Below are 17,144 nucleotides of genomic sequence, written 5' to 3'. Positions count from 1 at the left end.
CGAGACGCGAGATTTCCTGTGAACGCGCGCTCACAGGAACGGAAGGTAAGAGTGGATCTCCAGCCTGCCAGCGGCGATCGTTCGCTGGCAGGCTGGAGATGTGATTTTTTTTTTTTAACCCCTAACAGGTATATTAGACGCTGTTATGATAACAGCGTCTAATATACCTGCTACCTGGTCCTCTGGTGGTCCCCTTTGTTTGGATCGACCACCAGAGGACACGGGTAGCTCAGTAAAGTAGCACCAACCACCACTACACTACACCCCCCCCCCCCCCCCCCCGTCACTTATTAACCCCTTATTCACCCCTTATCACCCCATATAGACTCCCTGATCACCCCTCTGTCATTGATAACCCCCTGTAAGGCTCCATTCAGAGGTCCGTATGAATTTTACGGATCCACTGATACATGGATCGGATCCGCAAAACACATACGGACGTCTAAATGGAGCCTTACAGGGGAGTGATCAATGACTGTGGTGATCACCCCATATAGACTCCCTGATCACCCCCCTGTCATTGATCACCCCCCTGTCAGGCTGCATTCAGATGTCCGTATGATTTTTACCGATCCACTGATACATGGATCGGATCCGCAAAACACATATGGACATCTGAATGGAGCCTTATAGGGGGGTGATCAATGACAGGGGGGTGATCACCCCATATAGACTCCCTGATCACCCCCCTGTCATTGATCACCCCCCTGTAAGGCTCCATTCAGACATTTTTTTTGGCCCAAGTTAGCGGAAATTATTTATTTTTTTCTTACAAAGTCTCATATTCCACTAACTTGTGTCAAAAAATAAAATCTCACATGAACTCCCCATACCCCTCACGGAATCCAAATGCGTAAAATTTTTTAGACCTTTATATTCCAGACTTCTTCTCACGCTTTAGGGCCCCTAGAATGCCAGGGCAGTATAAATACCCCACATGTGACCCCATTTCGGAAAGAAGACACCCCAAGGTATTCCGTAAGGGGCATATTGAGTCCATGAAAGATTGAAATCTTTGTCCCAAGTTAGCGGAAAGGGAGACTTTGTGAGAAAAAAATATCAATTTCCGCTAACTTGTGCCAAAAAAAAAAAAATTCTATGAACTCGCCATGCCCCTCATTGAATACCTTGGGGTGTTTTCTTTCCAAAATAGGGTCACATGTGGGGTATTTATACTGCCCTGGCATTCTAGGGGCCCTAAAGCGTGAAAAGAAGTCTAGGATCCAAATGTCTAAAAATGCCCTCATAAAAGGAATGTGGGCACCTTTGCGCATCTAGGCTGCAAAGAAGTGCCACACATCTGGTATCGCCGTACTCAGGAGAAGTTGGGGAATGTGTTTTGGGGTGTCATTTTACATATACCCATGCTGGGTGAGATAAATATCTTGGTCAAATGCCAACTTTGTATAAAAAATGGGAAAAGTTGTCTTTTGCCAAGATATTTCTCACCCAGCATGGGTATATGTAAAATGACACCCCAAAACACATTGCCCAACTTCTCCTGAGTACGGCGATACCACATGTGTGACACTTTTTTGCAGCCTAGGTGGGCAAAGGGGCCCATATTCCAAAGAGCACCTTTAGGATTTCACCAGCCATTTTTTACAGAATTTGATTTCAAACTCCTTACCACACATTTGGGCCCCTAGAATGCCAGGGCAGTATAACTACCCCACAAGTGACCCCATTTTGGAAAGAAGACATCCCAAGGTATTCGCTGATGGGCATAGTGAGTTCATGGAAGTTTTTTTATTTTGTCACAAGTTAGTGGAATATGAGACTTTGTAAGAAAAAAAATATCATCATTTTCCACTAACTTGTGACAAAAAATTAAAAGTTCTATGAACTCACTATGCCCATCAGCGAATACCTTAGGGTGTCTACTTTCAGAAATGGGGTCATTTGTGGGGTGTTTGTACTGTCTGGCCATTGTAGAACCTCAGAAAACATGACAGGTGCTCAAAGTCAGAGAGCTGCTTCAAAAAGCGGAAATTCACATTTTTGTACCATAGTTTGTAAACGCTATAACTTTTACCCAAACCATTTTTTTTTTTTTACCCAAACATTTTTTTTTTATCAGACGTGTAGAACAATAAATTTAGAGCAAAATTTATATATGGATCTAGTTTTTTTTTTTTTGCAAAATTTTACAACTGAAAGTGAAAAATGTCATTTTTTTGGCAAAAAAATCGTTAAATTTTGATTAATAACAAAGTAAAAATGTCAGCAGCAATGAAATACCACCAAATGAAAGCTCTATTAGTGAGAAGAAAAGGAGGTAAAATTCATTTGGGTGGTAAGTTGCATGACCGAGCAATAAACGGTGAAAGTAGTGTAGGTCAGAAGTGTAAAAAGTGGCCTGGTCTTTCAGGGTGTTTAAGCTATGGGGGCTGAGGTGGTTAAAGGGGTTATCCAACCCCTATAATGCTCCCCCCCCCCCCCATGCCCAGGCCCCTCATACTAGTCACTTACCCCGCTCCCCAGCACCTGTATCGCTTCTGATGTGCGCATAGCCGCCTCTGCATCTCCCTGTCGTGTGGGTCAAAACAACGGGACAACGGGGTAGGGCAGCCGATAGCGGGCCACGACAGGAACGAGCCTCCCTAACATCACCCGAAATGCTAGAGGCTTGTCGCAGCCCGCTATTGGCTGAACTTCCCCAGCTCCCTCGTCCTGCCGTCGCCAGATGTTTTTGATCTGCGCCATGGCTGTGCGCACATCAGAAGTGCCGGGGAGTGGGATAAGTATGAGGGGCTGGGGCATTATAAGGGATAAACCTTTATATGGGAGCAGCCGTGCAGTAACAAGCTCTGTCTACTAAAGTGGACAGAGTTGGACTTTATTCACATGTCAATGATTTTAATCAGTGATTGTCATTTGTCAGCCCAAACCAGGTGCGGCTCTAAACACAGAGCAGGTGCAGATCTTTCTCTTATACCTTATCTCTGTGGAGGCTCCAATTCTGGTTTTGGCTCAAAATAACTGATTGGAATTGCTGACCAAAACAGACATGTGAATGATGCATGAGTCGAACGGCTGATCAGATATTGATGGCCTAAGTGTGTTTGTTTTTGTTTTTTCCCCCCTAGTTTTAATCACCTGGTTATTTTGTTTTAGAGCTACAAGTTGGGAACCTAAAAGTGACTGGAAACCTGAAGTGTCAAATGGCCATTTTTCACGCTTCTACACAAGTATGTGTACTAGTATTTTTAGTATTGAACTTAGTATTGGGACAGTGAAATTACATTTTAGACTATTTGAAGAGCTTCTTAAGATTTGTATTATATCAAACACCTTTAAATATAATGGAGTGGATACCATACAGTGATGGCAATGAGTCTTATATGGTGAAAGCTAATGCAGGGTCTTATAGAGGGTATGGTAGATCAGCTGTGGGAAGTGAAGCCAGTAAGGTACTCTCCACTAGCACACAACACATCTGACCTTTTGAACCAAGACCCAATGCATCTTACAGGCACATGAACTATTGTATTACTAGGCCCCAACTACACTCGCTTATCTATTTTTTTATTTTTTTTTCTATTTCTTTTTAAAGGTGGCTCTAGAGCAGCCAACCATCAGGAACCTGTCTATCAAAATGATGAAGAATGGCCAAGGTTTGTACTGCAGAGAAGTGAATGTAAGAAACTCCATACATGCGACAGTGCTGGGCCTCATGTACAGGGGAGTTGAGAAAACCTACCTATTTTTTGCAGGTTCAGGTTTTAAAGGGAACCTGTCACCGGGATTTTGTGTACAGAGCTGAGGACATGGGTTGCTAGATGGCCGCTAGCACATCCACAATACCCAGTCCCCATAGCTCTGTGTGCTTTTATTGTGTAAAAAAAAAAACAATTTGATACATATGCAAATTAACCTGAGATGAGTCCAGCGTGAAGGAGCCCAGCACTGCCCCGCATCCTCAAAATCTCCTCCTTGCTCCCAGACGTCAGAAAGCTAGAGTGCCGTACTCGCGATCCGCGAGCTAGCACATGACTATGACGACACTGTGCATGCGCTAGCTCGTGGATCGCGAGATTACGGCGCTCTAGCTTTCTGACGTTGGGGAGCAAGGAGGAGATTCTGAGGATGCGGAGCTCCTTCACGCTGGACTCGTCTCAGGTTAGTGTGTGTGTGTGTGTGTGTGTTTACACAAAAGCACACAGAGCTATGGGTATTGTGGATGTGCTACTGGCCATCTAGCAACCTATGTCCTCAGCTCTATACACAAAATCCCAGTGACTGGTTCCCTTTAAGTGAATTATGTAATTGATTCCATTCTCACAGAATCCATCATGTAATTCAATGTCGGCATGCCGCATAATAAAAGTGTATGGCCAGCCCCGAGGGTTACATTCTGCTGGCCATACACTTGTATTATGATGGCATACAAAATGGAATGCCACTAAAGGAGTGAAGTACTGCCATGCCAGCATTGGATTACATTAGCTTCCGTGAGAACAGAATCTATTACATTCACTTAAAACCTGAACCTGCCAAAAAGCAGGTTCGCTCAACTCTAACGACCATAACAGGTCCTTGTACAGGCAAGAGCTGTGTGTGCACTGTATCACGGATGTAGACCTGTTAACTTGAATAGATCCAGTCTGGAAGATACAATGCAGAATGGGGTCATGGATCGGAAGGCCACTGAAGCACTATGGAGTGTGGGTTTTCTCTGTGCCTCCATCTCAAAATAGTGCACAAACTACTTTTTTGCGGTGCAGACCCCATTCGAGTGAATGGGTCTGTGTCCGAGCACTGTCTGTGTCCGAGCACTGTCTGTGTCCGAGCACTGTCTGTGTCCGAGCACTGTCTGTGTCCGAGCACTGTCTGTGTCCGAGCACTGTCTGTGTCCGAGCACTGTCTGTGTCCGAGCACTGTCTGTGTCCGAGCACTGTCTGTGTCCGAGCACTGTCTGTGTCCGAGCACTGTCTGTGTCCGAGCACTGTCTGTGTCCGAGCACTGTCTGTGTCCGAGCACTGTCTGTGTCCGAGCACTGTCTGTGTCCGAGCACTGTCTGTGTCCGAGCACTGTCTGTGTCCGAGCACTGTCTGTGTCCGAGCACTGTCTGTGTCCGAGCACTGTCTGTGTCCGAGCACTGTCTGTGTCCGAGCACTGTCTGTGTCCGAGCACTGTCTGTGTCCGAGCACTGTCTGTGTCCGAGCACTGTCTGTGTCCGAGCACTGTCTGTGTCCGAGCACTGTCTGTGTCCGAGCACTGTCTGTGTCCGAGCACTGTCTGTGTCCGAGCACTGTCTGTGTCCGAGCACTGTCTGTGTCCGAGCACTGTCTGTGTCCGAGCACTGTCTGTGTCCGAGCACTGTCTGTGTCCGAGCACTGTCTGTGTCCGAGCACTGTCTGTGTCCGAGCACTGTCTGTGTCCGAGCACTGTCTGTGTCCGAGCACTGTCTGTGTCCGAGCACTGTCTGTGTCCGAGCACTGTCTGTGTCCGAGCACTGTCTGTGTCCGAGCACTGTCTGTGTCCGAGCACTGTCTGTGTCCGAGCACTGTCTGTGTCCGAGCACTGTAATTTGCAGTATGCAGCACATGCACGGCCGGCACTTGGACGTGTGAATGTGGCCTTCTAGCAAAAATCCTATCAAACAATCCCCTAACCCCTTTTGTCATAGTACTGAGCTGACCGTAAATCGACATAAAAATGTACGTTTTTAAAAACTTGGACATTTTTAACAGAACACTTGTGTAGAGAAACTACTCCAGTACACCCCCTTCCCCCCTCTCTCCACTTGGCTTAACCTGTGTGTTTTATAAATCTGCCATTCATTTAATTACCACAGCTTGCCATGTCAAACTGGCATAAAATTACAAAAAGTGTCAAAAAAAAAATCATAAATGTCAGAACTGGCACAATTTAAATGAGAAATTACCTTCACCCGCCCCCCCATGTTGGCAAACCATTAGAAGTGTATTTTGTGGATTTATCTGGAATTAAAATATAATTATGTACTACCTTTTTTATTTCATACAGGCTGGGCAGTAATACAAAAGCTAATCGGCACTGGAAGTAGCTTTGGGCACTGGAAATAAGTACGATTTTTATTTTTTTGTAAATCGTTGAATGTTTGTAACTGCCAAAAGCTTAAAGGGGTTGTATGGCCACTACTTCTAATCTATAGTTAGGAATAACCTGTGGCAAAAATGTTTTACATAGTACTTGTCCATAATGCAGCTGAACAGAAAGTGGCCACATCTAGTCAGGAGCTTGGAAGAGCTAACAGCCTGTTCGAGCACTTCAGGGAAGGTGGCATCAGTGGAGTGAAGTGGTCAGTAGCAGGTAAAACATCTTCCACAGGTTATTACTAAATACTGATTAGAAGAAATGACTAGAGAACCTCTTTAAAGGGGTTATTTAAGATTAGAAGACTTTAGAGAGGACAACCTGTGGTGGTTGGCTGTAGCAGGGATAAGAGACGGCTGTGGCGTGATGGAGACTAGTGTTTAGCGAGCATGCTCGGCCAAATACCAGTTCATCTTGAGCATCTCTATGCTGGGCACATGGCGGTATTTGGCCGAGTACTGCATGTGCTTGAGCGCAATACGCGAGTCTCCTCCCCACATGTTTCCTGGCTGCTAAGCATCCAATAAATGTGCAGGCAAGTACTGCTCTTACTGTAATGCCAGTAGCCATGTTGGCTACTGGCATTAGTGATTGGCTGGCCGGAACGCGTCATCGGGTGCTATATAGCACCTGATGACGTGTGTTTGGCTAATTCGAAGTCAGGGAGAGCTGAAGATAGGAAGGGATAGAGTGTAGGGAGTGTAACTGAATACTATTATTTTTGTAAAAAAAAAAAAGCTTGAGACCGAAAAGTCCTTGTAATGACTATTGTGTGTGACGGTAGCAATATGTTTGTAGTGCAACCTGCGCTAAATTGCTCAGTTAGGGAGAGCTGTGCATAGGAAGGGACAGACAGTGTAGGCAGCAACCTCACCACCACATGTCATCCAAGCACTGTAATAAGTAGGAAGAAACGCCTGGGTCCACAATCTGTCTGCGGGTCACACCACTGCCTCCTCTTCCCCTGTGTTGCGTGCTGGTCAATTCCCTGTCAAAGGGCGGGAGGCATCCGGGCCTGCACCTGGACCTTCTCAAGCACAATCAGCGTCCACATCCACTTCAGTGTCCCAGTGCAGCGTACAAATGTCTTTGAACGCAAGCGCAAATACCCAGCCACCCACCCACAGGCCATAGCACTAAATGCGCAACTTTCCAAATTACTGGCCCTGGAAACGTTGCCATTTAGGCTTGTGGACACTGAGGTCTTCCGCAGCCTGATGTCGGCAGCCGTCCCTCGTTACACAGTTCCCAGCCGCCACTATTTTTCACGGTGTGCTGTGCCCGCCTTACACCAACATGTGTCCCGTAACATCACACGTGCCCTGACTAACGCAGTTACTGGGAAGGTCCACTTAGCCACGGACTCATGGACAAGTGCATTTAGCCAGGGACGCTATATTTCTCTGACTGCACCCTGGGTGAAGGTAGTGGAGGCCGGGAGCGAGGCGTAACCTGGGATGGCATAGGTGCTACTGACGCCAGGGATTGCGGGCCCTACGTCGATCAGGGTTTCGTCCAGCACCTACGTTAGTGGCTCCAACCCCCAATTCTCCTCCACCTCCGAATTATCCGCGTGCAGCACCAGTCAGTCATCAGTCGGTAGCTGGAAGCAGTGTAGCACTGCAGTGGGGAAGCTGCAACAGGACGTGCTGAAGCTGATGTGCTTGGGGGACAAACGGCACACTGCTGCAGAGCTGTGGCAGGGGACAAGAGACCAGACTGAGCTGTGGCTCTCGCCACTTAACCTACAACAAGGCATGGCTGTAACTTGGTGGCGGCTTTGGAGCTCGGCAAGCTCAGACGCATCCCATGCCTAGCCCACATGTTTAACCTTGTGGTTCAGTGGTTTCTCAAAACCTACCCCAATTTGCCTGAGTTGCTGGTGAAGGTGCGCTGTGTGTGTGCACATTTCCGCAAGTCATCGACTGCTTCATCTCACTGGCTGTGTGCGACATGAGCAGGCGCTGGAACTCGACGTTCCACATGTTGGCCAGGCTTTGTGAGCAGCAGAGGGCAGTAATGGAATACCAGCAGATTCTGATCATATTCTAGGAAATGGAGATATTTATCCAGTGAACAGTTGGTACTGTTTTTGGAAGAAGCTTTTAGGTTCTGTTTTGGACTTTGAGGAGAAGTTATGTAGTTTTTATCCAATGATGGAAAATGGTCCCATTAGAAAAGTTAGCTTTTCATTTTACAACTTTTGATAAAGCCCCTTATGGCAGCAAATGTTCAGTGTTCTTGCAGTGCCACCATGGCAAAAATTAAAGGTTTTACGAGACTAATGGATAGGTCATTCGTATCTGATCAGTGGGGGGGTCTGACACCCACAGACCCTGCCGATCAGTTGTTAAGAAGGTGGCTTCTTGCAGTAGCGTCACTGCAGCCTTCTCTTGGCTTTTCCTAGGCCAGTGATGACATGTTAATCAGTCACATGGCCTAGATGCAGCTCAGCCCCCTAGAAGTGAATGGGACTAAGTGTGATACCAAGCACAGCCGCTATACTATGTACGGTGCAGTGCTTGGTGAGTACAAAGGCTGCGGTGCACAGGAGCATTGGTGCCTTCTCAAACAGCTGAACAGCGGGTCCCAGGTGTTGGACCCCCACCGATCATATACTGATGACGTATCCTGAGGGTATTTAAAGTCTTGGATAACCCTTTTAAGCATTACACCTATTGAAATCACTGTTCCCTCAATGAAATGTGGGTACCCTACTTGCCCAAATTACCTTGAAGGTTGTGCTCAGACACCTAAACTGTGTATTAACCACCTCCGGACCGCCTAACGCAGGATCGCGTTCCGGAGGTGGCAGCGCTGCGCACGCATATACGCGTCATCTCGCGATGGCCGAGATTTCCTGTGAACGCGCGCACACAGGCGCGCTCGCTCACAGGAACGGACGGTAAGAGAGTTGATCTCCAGCCTGCCAGCGGCGATCGTTCGCTGGCAGGCTGGAGATGTGTTTTTTTTTAACCCCTAACAGGTATATTAGACGCTGTTTTGATAACAGCGTCTAATATACCTGCTACCTGGTCCTCTGGTGGTCCCCTTTGTTTGGATCGACCACCAGAGGACACAGGTAGCTCAGTAAAGTAGCACCAAGCACCACTACACTACACTACACTACACCCCCCCCCCCCCCCCCGTCACTTATTAACCCCTTATTAGCCCCTGATCACCCCATATAGACTCCCTGATCACCCCCCTGTCATTGATTACCCCCCTGTAAAGCTCCATTCAGACGTCCGCATGATTTTTACGGATCCACTGATAGATGGATCGGATCCGCAAAACGCATACGGACGTCTGAATGAAGCCTTACAGGGGCATGATCAATGACTGTGGTGATCACCCCATATAGACTCCCTGATCACCCCCCTGTAAAGCTCCATTCAGATGTCCGCATGATTTTTACGGATGCACTGATAGATGGATCCGATCCGCAAAACGCATCCGGACGTCTGAATGAAGCCTTACAGGGGCATGATCAATGACTGTGGTGATCACCCCATATAGACTCCCTGATTACCCCCCTGTAAAGCTCCATTCAGATGTCCGCATGATTTTTACGGATGCACTGATAGATGGATCGGATCCGCAAAACGCATCCGGACGTCTGAATGAAGCCTTACAGGGGCGTGATCAATGACTGTGGTTATCACCCCATATAGACTCCCTGATCACCCCCCTGTCATTGATCACCCCCCTGTCATTGATCACCCCTCTGTAAGGCTCCATTCAGACATTTTTTTGGCCCAAGTTAGCGTTTTTTTTTTTTTTTTTTTCTTACAAAGTCTCATATTCCACTAACTTGTGTCAAAAAATAAAATCTCACATGAACTCACCATACCCCTCACGGAAACCAAATGCGTAAAATTTTTTAGACATTTATATTCCAGACTTCTTCTCACGCTTTAGGGCCCCTAGAATGCCAGGGCAGTATAAATACCCCACATGTGACCCCATTTCGGAAAGAAGACACCCCCAGGTATTCCGTGAGGGGCATATTGAGTCCATGAAAGATTGAAATTTTTGTCCCAAGTTAGCGGAACGGGAGAATTTGTGAGAAAAAAATTAAAAATATCAATTTCCGCTAACTTGTGCCAAAAAGAAAAAATTTCTATGAACTCGCCATGCCCCTCATTGAATACCTTGGGGTGTCTTCTTTCCAAAATGGGGTCACATGTGGGGTATTTATACTGCCCTGGCATTCTAGGGGCCCCAAAGCGTGAGAAGAAGTCTGGTATCCAAATGTCTAAAAATGCCCTCCTAAAAGGAATTTGGGCCCCTTTGCGCATCTAGGCTGCAAAAAAGTGTCACACATCTGGTATCGCCGTACTCAGGAGAAGGTGGGGAATGTGTTTTGGGGTGTCATTTTACATATACCCATGCTGGGTGAGAGAAATATCTTGGTCAAATGCCAACTTTGTATAAAAAAAATTGGAAAAGTTGTCTTTTGCCAAGATATTTCTCACCCAGCAAGGGTATATGTAAAATGACACCCCAAAACACATTCCCCAACTTCTCCTGAATACGGCGATACCACATGTGTGACACTTTTTTGCAGCCTAGGTGGGCAAAGGGGCCCATATTCCAAAGAGCACCTTTAGGATTTCACAGGTCATTTACCTACTTACCACACATTAGGGCCCCTGGAAAATGCCAGGGCAGTATAACTACCCCACAAGTGACCCCATTTTGGAAAGAAGACACCCCAAGGTATTCCGTGAGGGGCATGGCGAGTTCCTAGAATTTTTTATTTTTTGTCACAAGTTAGTGGAAAATGCTGTTTTTTTTTTTTTTTTTTTTTTTTTTTTTTTTTTTTCATACAAAGTCTCATATTCCACTAACTTGTGACAAAAAATAAAAAATTCTAGGAACTTGCCATGCCCCTCACGGAATACCTTGGGGTGTCTTCTTTCCAAAATGGGGTCACTTGTGGGGTAGTTATACTGCCCTGGCATTCTAGGGGCCCAAATGTGTGGTAAGGAGTTTGAAATCAAATTCTGTAAAAAATGACCTGTGAAATCCGAAAGGTGCTCTTTGGAATATGGGCCCCTTTGCCCACCTAGGCTGCAAAAGTGTCACACATCTGGTATTGCCGTACTCAGGAGAAGGTGGGGAATGTGTTTTGGGGTGTCATTTTACATATACCCATGCTGGGTGAGAGAAATATCTTGGCAAAAGACAACTTTTCCCATTTTTTTTTTTATACAAAGTTGGCATTTGACCAAGATATTTATCTCACCCAGCATGGGTATATGTAAAGACACCCCAAAACACATTCATCACCTTCTCCTGAGTACGGAGATACCAGATGTGTGACACTTTTTTTGCAGCCTAGGTGGGCAAAGGGGCCCATATTCCAAAGAGCACCTTTCGGATTTCACAGGTCATTTTTTACAGAATTTGATTTCAAACTCCTTACCACACATTTGGGCCCCTAAAATGCCAGGGCAGTATAACTACCCCACAAGTGACCCCATTTTGGAAAGAGACCCCAAGGTATTTCGTGATGGGCATAGTGAGTTCATAGTAGTTTTTATTTTTTGTCACAAGTTAGTGGAATATGAGACTTTGTAAGAAAAAAAAAAAATAATCATTTTCCGCTAACTTGTGACAAAAAATAAAAAGTTCTATGAACTCACTATGCCCATCAGCGAATACCTTAGGGTGTGTACTTTCCGAAATGGGGTCATTTGTGGGGTGTTTGTACTGTCTGGACATTGTAGAACCTCAGGAAACATGACAGGTGCTCAAAGTCAGAGCTGCTTCAAAAAGCGGAAATTCACATTTTTGTACCATAGTTTGTAAACGCTATAACTTTTACCCAAACCTTTTTTTTTTTTTTTTTACCCAAACATTTTTTTTTTTATCAAAGACATGTAGAACTATAAATTTAGAGCAAAATTTCTATATGGATCTCGTTTTTTTTGCAAAATTTTACAACTGAAAGTGAAAAATGTCATTTTTTTGCAAAAAAATCGTTAAATTTCGATTAATAACAAAAAAAGTAAAAATGTCAGCAGCAATGAAATACCACCAAATGAAAGCTCTATTAGTGAGAAGAAAAGGAGGTAAAATTCATTTGGGTGGTAAGTTGCATGACCGAGCAATAAACGGTGAAAGTAGTGTAGGTCAGAAGTGTAAAAAGTGGCCTGGTCTTTCAGGGTGTTTAAGCACTGGGGGCTGAGGTGGTTAAAAACACTTCCTCTTTCCTGATCACTGCCCACTGTAATGTGGAGATCAGAAAAGCAATTTTCTGACCAGATTTCATTTTAATGAGGCTATGGAGCATTTTGCTCATTTTAGTTACTTTTCAAATTTATTTTTTTTCTGTACAGATTTCACATTCAGTGCATCTACAGGCTTCTGCTTTCTGTGCTATACTGACTCCGTCAGAGTTGAGGGAGCTGCTCTGATGGCTTGATCAGTCTTCCTGACAGCTCTTAAGCACTTTTATTATGGCTAAACTTTCAGTTTGAATTTTTTTATGTGTGTTTGAGCTATCAGGAGTTCGGAGATAAAGGGATACAGAGCAAGTCATCAGAGCAGCTGCCTGACCTCTGGCAGATTCGGTGTGAAAAATGGTAGTCTGCACTGAAAGTTGAAGCTGTAGAGGAAAAACGGTTGAATATATTTTAATAAAAAAAAAAACCTACAGCTGTTTTTTTTATTAGCCCAAAATGAGTAAAATGCAATTGTAACATTGTCCCTAAGGGATCTCTTGCCTTTAATATTAGAGGTATTTCACACATTATTGATCACCCAGCCTTCGAATAAGTGACATAAATTTCTGATAGGTGGTATGACCACTGGGACATTCCCACCCCATGTTCTGGGAATGAGGGGTCCCACAGTCTCCTCCTTCAACAGAGCTCCAGTGCACCTGTCCACTATATGGAAAACTTTGTCCAGCTCACCTTCCTGGTGGAATGTGTAATCCCGGCTCCAGAGGCCCTAGGGGAGTGTTCCTGTAACAGGCTGCAAATAAGTGAAGAAAAAGGTCCCGGAAACAATAGAGATCCTCTGTCAGCTCTTCTTTATTAATCACATGTAGAAAACGGACATAGCCACCTCATACACGGCATGGACGTTGATGCGTTTCGGGTGAGTACCCTTAGTCGTAACACTTTGCCATGTGTGACCCCACAATTTAAAGGAGTTGAAGTACACCTCCTCCAAAATCAAGGAAGGAGTCTTCAGCCCCATAGGCTGCCACACACTGACACCTCTTCATTTACTACATCAATCACAGGTATAATTAGTAACACACTGTGCAGGCTTTCTCTGGACATATTAACCCTGGGATTGCCAAGGTATTCACTCCCTGGAAAGAAAATCCGCACAGTGTGAACATACTATCATTCCACAAATTAAAAACATGTAGTACAAACAAAAATGACCTTTTGCCCTGCAACAGGCTAGAATTGATTGTATCGTAGCAAATTAAAAAAAAAAATTATAATAATAATTGACACCAGCGGATAGATAACCATCTTGCAGTCCCTAAAGCAGACTAGAATATCTACTGCTTACAGGTTGCAAGGATTGAATGTGTGTAACATAGGAAGGTAACTTTTAATTAACCCTGGGTGCGCTGGGTCAAATAATGCTGCGCATAAACCAGAATGAGGAAGAAAACCGTCCTATGTGACCAACGTCCTGTGCACAGATGAACAGATATGTGTGTGAGGTCCGGACTATTCTGGACTTCCAATTAGTTATAAGTTAGGGAAGATTAGTCCAGTAAGCATATATTGGACCATCATGCTGAACTTTCACATGGTATGTATTTAAGGCCAATCTATGTGTTTTATAGCTCACTGGTAAATATACATTAGTTCTTTTTTCAAGTTGAGACCTACTGGAATTCTAGTATCAAGTCTAAAAATCCAGTAGGCCTCTCGGAGAAGGATTTTTTTCCGATGATCCCCGCCCCTTTTGGGCGCCAGGACTCTCTCTATAGCATATGCTTGAAAAAATGACACCTGGCAGGCATGTTTCTGTATGAAGTGCCTCGCTATGTTTGAAATATTCAAGGTGATCGGGTTACTAATATAATTTAAGTGCTCAAGAATACGGTTCTTAAATTTACGGGCTGTGCTGCCTATATACATCAGATCACAATGGGTGCACCTGATCACATAAATAACACCCTCCATATTGCAATTGATATAACTGCAGATGGGAAATTTACACGAGTGGGCTGAATTGTCAAATGATTTTATAGGAAACACATAGTTACAGGTCTTACAGGGATTACCTCCACATTTTGTAAATCCTTTGTAACTAAGCCAGCTAGGTTTGAAATTAGTTACCATGCTGCTGGCAGTGTAGAGGGATGGAGACAGCGAGCAGGACAAAGTGGTGGCTTTTCTAGAAACAATTCTACAACCCGATTTGAGAGCTTGATATAAAATATCATCATCAAATAAAATAGGTAGACTTTTTTTATTGTAGAACTGATTCAGCATGATGGTCCAATATATGCTTACCGGACTAATCTCCCCTAACTTATAACTAATTGGAAGTCCAGAATAGTCCGGACCTCACACACATCTGTTCATCTGTGCACAGGACGTTGGTCACATAGGACGGTTTTCTTCCTCCATTCTGGTTTATGCGCAGCATTATTTGACCCAGCGCACCCAGGGTTAATTAAAAGTTACCTTCCTATGTTACACACATTCAATCCTTGCAACCTGTAAGCAGTAGATATTCTAGTCTGCTTTAGGGACTGCAAGATGGTTATCTATCCGCTGGTGTCTATTAATTTTTTTTGAAATTTGCTACGATACAATCAATTCTAGCCTGTTGCAGGGCAGAAGGTCATTTTTGTTTGTACTACATGTTTTTAATTTGTGGAATGATAGTATGTTCACACTGTGCGGATTTTCTTTCCAGGGAGTGAATACCTTGGCAATCCCAGGGTTAATATGTCCAGAGAAAGCCTGCACAGTGTGTTACTAATTAAACCTGTGATTGATGTAGTAAATGAAGAGGTGTCAGTGTGTGGCAGCCTATGGGGCTGAAGACTCCTTCCTTGATTTTGGAGGAGGTGTACTTCAACTCCTTTAAATTGTGGGGTCACACATGGCAAAGTGTTACGACTAAGGGTACTCACCCGAAACGCATCAACGTCCATGCCGTGTATGAGGTGGCTATGTCCGTTTTCTACATGTGATTAATAAAGAAGAGCTGACAGAGGATCTCTATTGTCTCCGGGACCTTTTTCTTCACTTATTTGCCACCTGTCCACTACTCTGCTCCAGAAGAGAACAGAGCAGTAAACTGGCACTCCCTGTGTCTCATAGAAGTGGGCAGACTTAGTACTCCATTCAGAGAGGGGACTCTGGGAACCCCACAATCTCCCGACTATGGGAAATCCCAGAGGTGATATTTATTACCTATGCTGTGACTAGGTGATAAGTACTTTTCCAGGGATAACCCCTTTTAATGGACCATTGGTCAGAAAACTCTTGCACACCACTGCTCCATTCAGTCTACTAGGCTTTTTAATCTTTGAATGGGACATATTTGCTTCCTCTGGAAATCCACACTCCTGTACACTTCTGGGATCAAAAGGAGAATCTCATTGTTGCACAACAGACAGGAGGAAACTTTCCCTAAGGCCACTTTCAGACAAGCGAGTGTCACGCCGCAGACTCGTAGCACCCGTCCACTTCCAGGACTGCTGGGGTCACATAGCATTATATTCGTTTATGATGCCATGTAACCCTTACAGCTCTGGAATTGATTAGATAACACTGACATAATGCTGTCAGTTATCCAATACTTTCCAGAACTGTAAGGGTTAAATAGCATCTTAAAGCAATATATAATGCTATGCGACCCCGGCAGTGCTGGAAGTTCAGGATGGGTGAAGTTCTGAGAGTCCTGAGTGTGACACCTGCTCCTCTGAAAGGGGCCTAAAGAAAGTTGATCCAGTGTTTTTTTTTTTTTGGTTTTTTTTCAGATCTCTCTTGCTGTGGGTCTAAAATGGTCCTGCTTTTGTACACTGTATTACTATTTATATTAGTATTAATTACTATTTATATTTTCTTTTAGGCTTGGTCACATGAGGATCGGGGCAACATTGCATGTTTTGAAGAGTTACAGATCTCTCAAGACTTACTGGTTTTAAGTAGTTTTAATGTTGGTGACATGCTTTTATAAAATCTAATAAACATCAATTTTGAAAAATGTTGTTATATTTTAGACTTGTCAATATGCCTAATGTCTTGTGTTCCTACTGGCCAGATTTCCTTACAGAATTTTTTATTTTATTTTTTTTGTCAGAGTTGTATAGCTCTCCTCTCAAGGATGGCAGGAGGAATTGTGGATGCAGTTAAAACTTAAGATGGCTTTTTCTTTATTCATGTGGAGTAACAAGCTTATGGTTACATCACAACCATCTGTGCAGTTTCTCACACGGGATCCTTTATTTACTTTTTTTTTCCTTTTACAGTGCAAGTTTGCTAGGGCCCTGGTCCAACCTCTACCACTCCAACACCTGTGTAGAACGTGACATAAAAACACCCATGAGACAAGTGTTGCATGGGCATTTAAAAAGTTGCAAAATGGCGTAGTGTGACCATTTTATGATAGAGGCATGAAATGTAGTAAATGATTCCCAATATTTCTTGCAGGCTGGTCTGTCTCAGACCTGTCTTTTAGAGGTCATAGCTGATTTCAGGATGCACGGACTAGGTGGCCTCAGCTCAGACTCCAAACCCTCTGTGGTATTGTGCTGCTATTAGCCTAGCAATTTTTCTGAGGTGTTGTACACTACTTTGCATTAGCAACTACTTTTTGCTAGTGCCTACAGAAACACTGGATTTTTACTCGACTGAAGCCAGAGACACGTGAGCGAGTTCAATGCAAGAAACTCTCTGCATGTAGCAGTGTGAGTTTCCATCCTGACCTCCCCTCTGACCGGGTCCCTCAGCATTATGCTTTATAAGGCCATGTACATGAGACCTGGAATCTATCCACATAATGCTGTCACCTTGGTGCTGTTCTACATGCTTTCAGTACTTTTCCATTATACAGTAGAT

General features: G+C 44.4%; 1 protein-coding gene across 2 annotated transcripts in view; it reads left to right on the top strand.

Annotated features, from left to right (window-relative positions):
• The window catches only part of LOC120993806 (protein D7-like), a 41,677-nt gene extending 25,393 nt beyond the window's left edge, over positions 1–16,284 (top strand). For both annotated transcript variants that reach the window (XM_040422273.1, XM_040422272.1), the window contains 4 exons: positions 3,118–3,191; positions 3,557–3,617; positions 5,992–6,050; positions 16,156–16,284. In XM_040422273.1, the coding sequence (XP_040278207.1) occupies positions 3,118–3,191; positions 3,557–3,617; positions 5,992–6,031 (175 nt within the window). In that variant the 3' untranslated portion in view covers positions 6,032–6,050; positions 16,156–16,284. The remainder of the gene's footprint in view (positions 1–3,117; positions 3,192–3,556; positions 3,618–5,991; positions 6,051–16,155) is intronic.
• The last annotated feature ends 860 nt before the right edge of the window (positions 16,285–17,144 follow it).

This window comes from Bufo bufo, chromosome 3, assembly GCF_905171765.1.
Source record: "Bufo bufo chromosome 3, aBufBuf1.1, whole genome shotgun sequence".
Classification (NCBI taxonomy): Eukaryota; Metazoa; Chordata; class Amphibia; order Anura; family Bufonidae; genus Bufo; species Bufo bufo.
The sequence above is the reverse complement of the archived record's forward strand: the minus strand, read 5'-3'. Positions and strand labels throughout refer to the sequence as shown.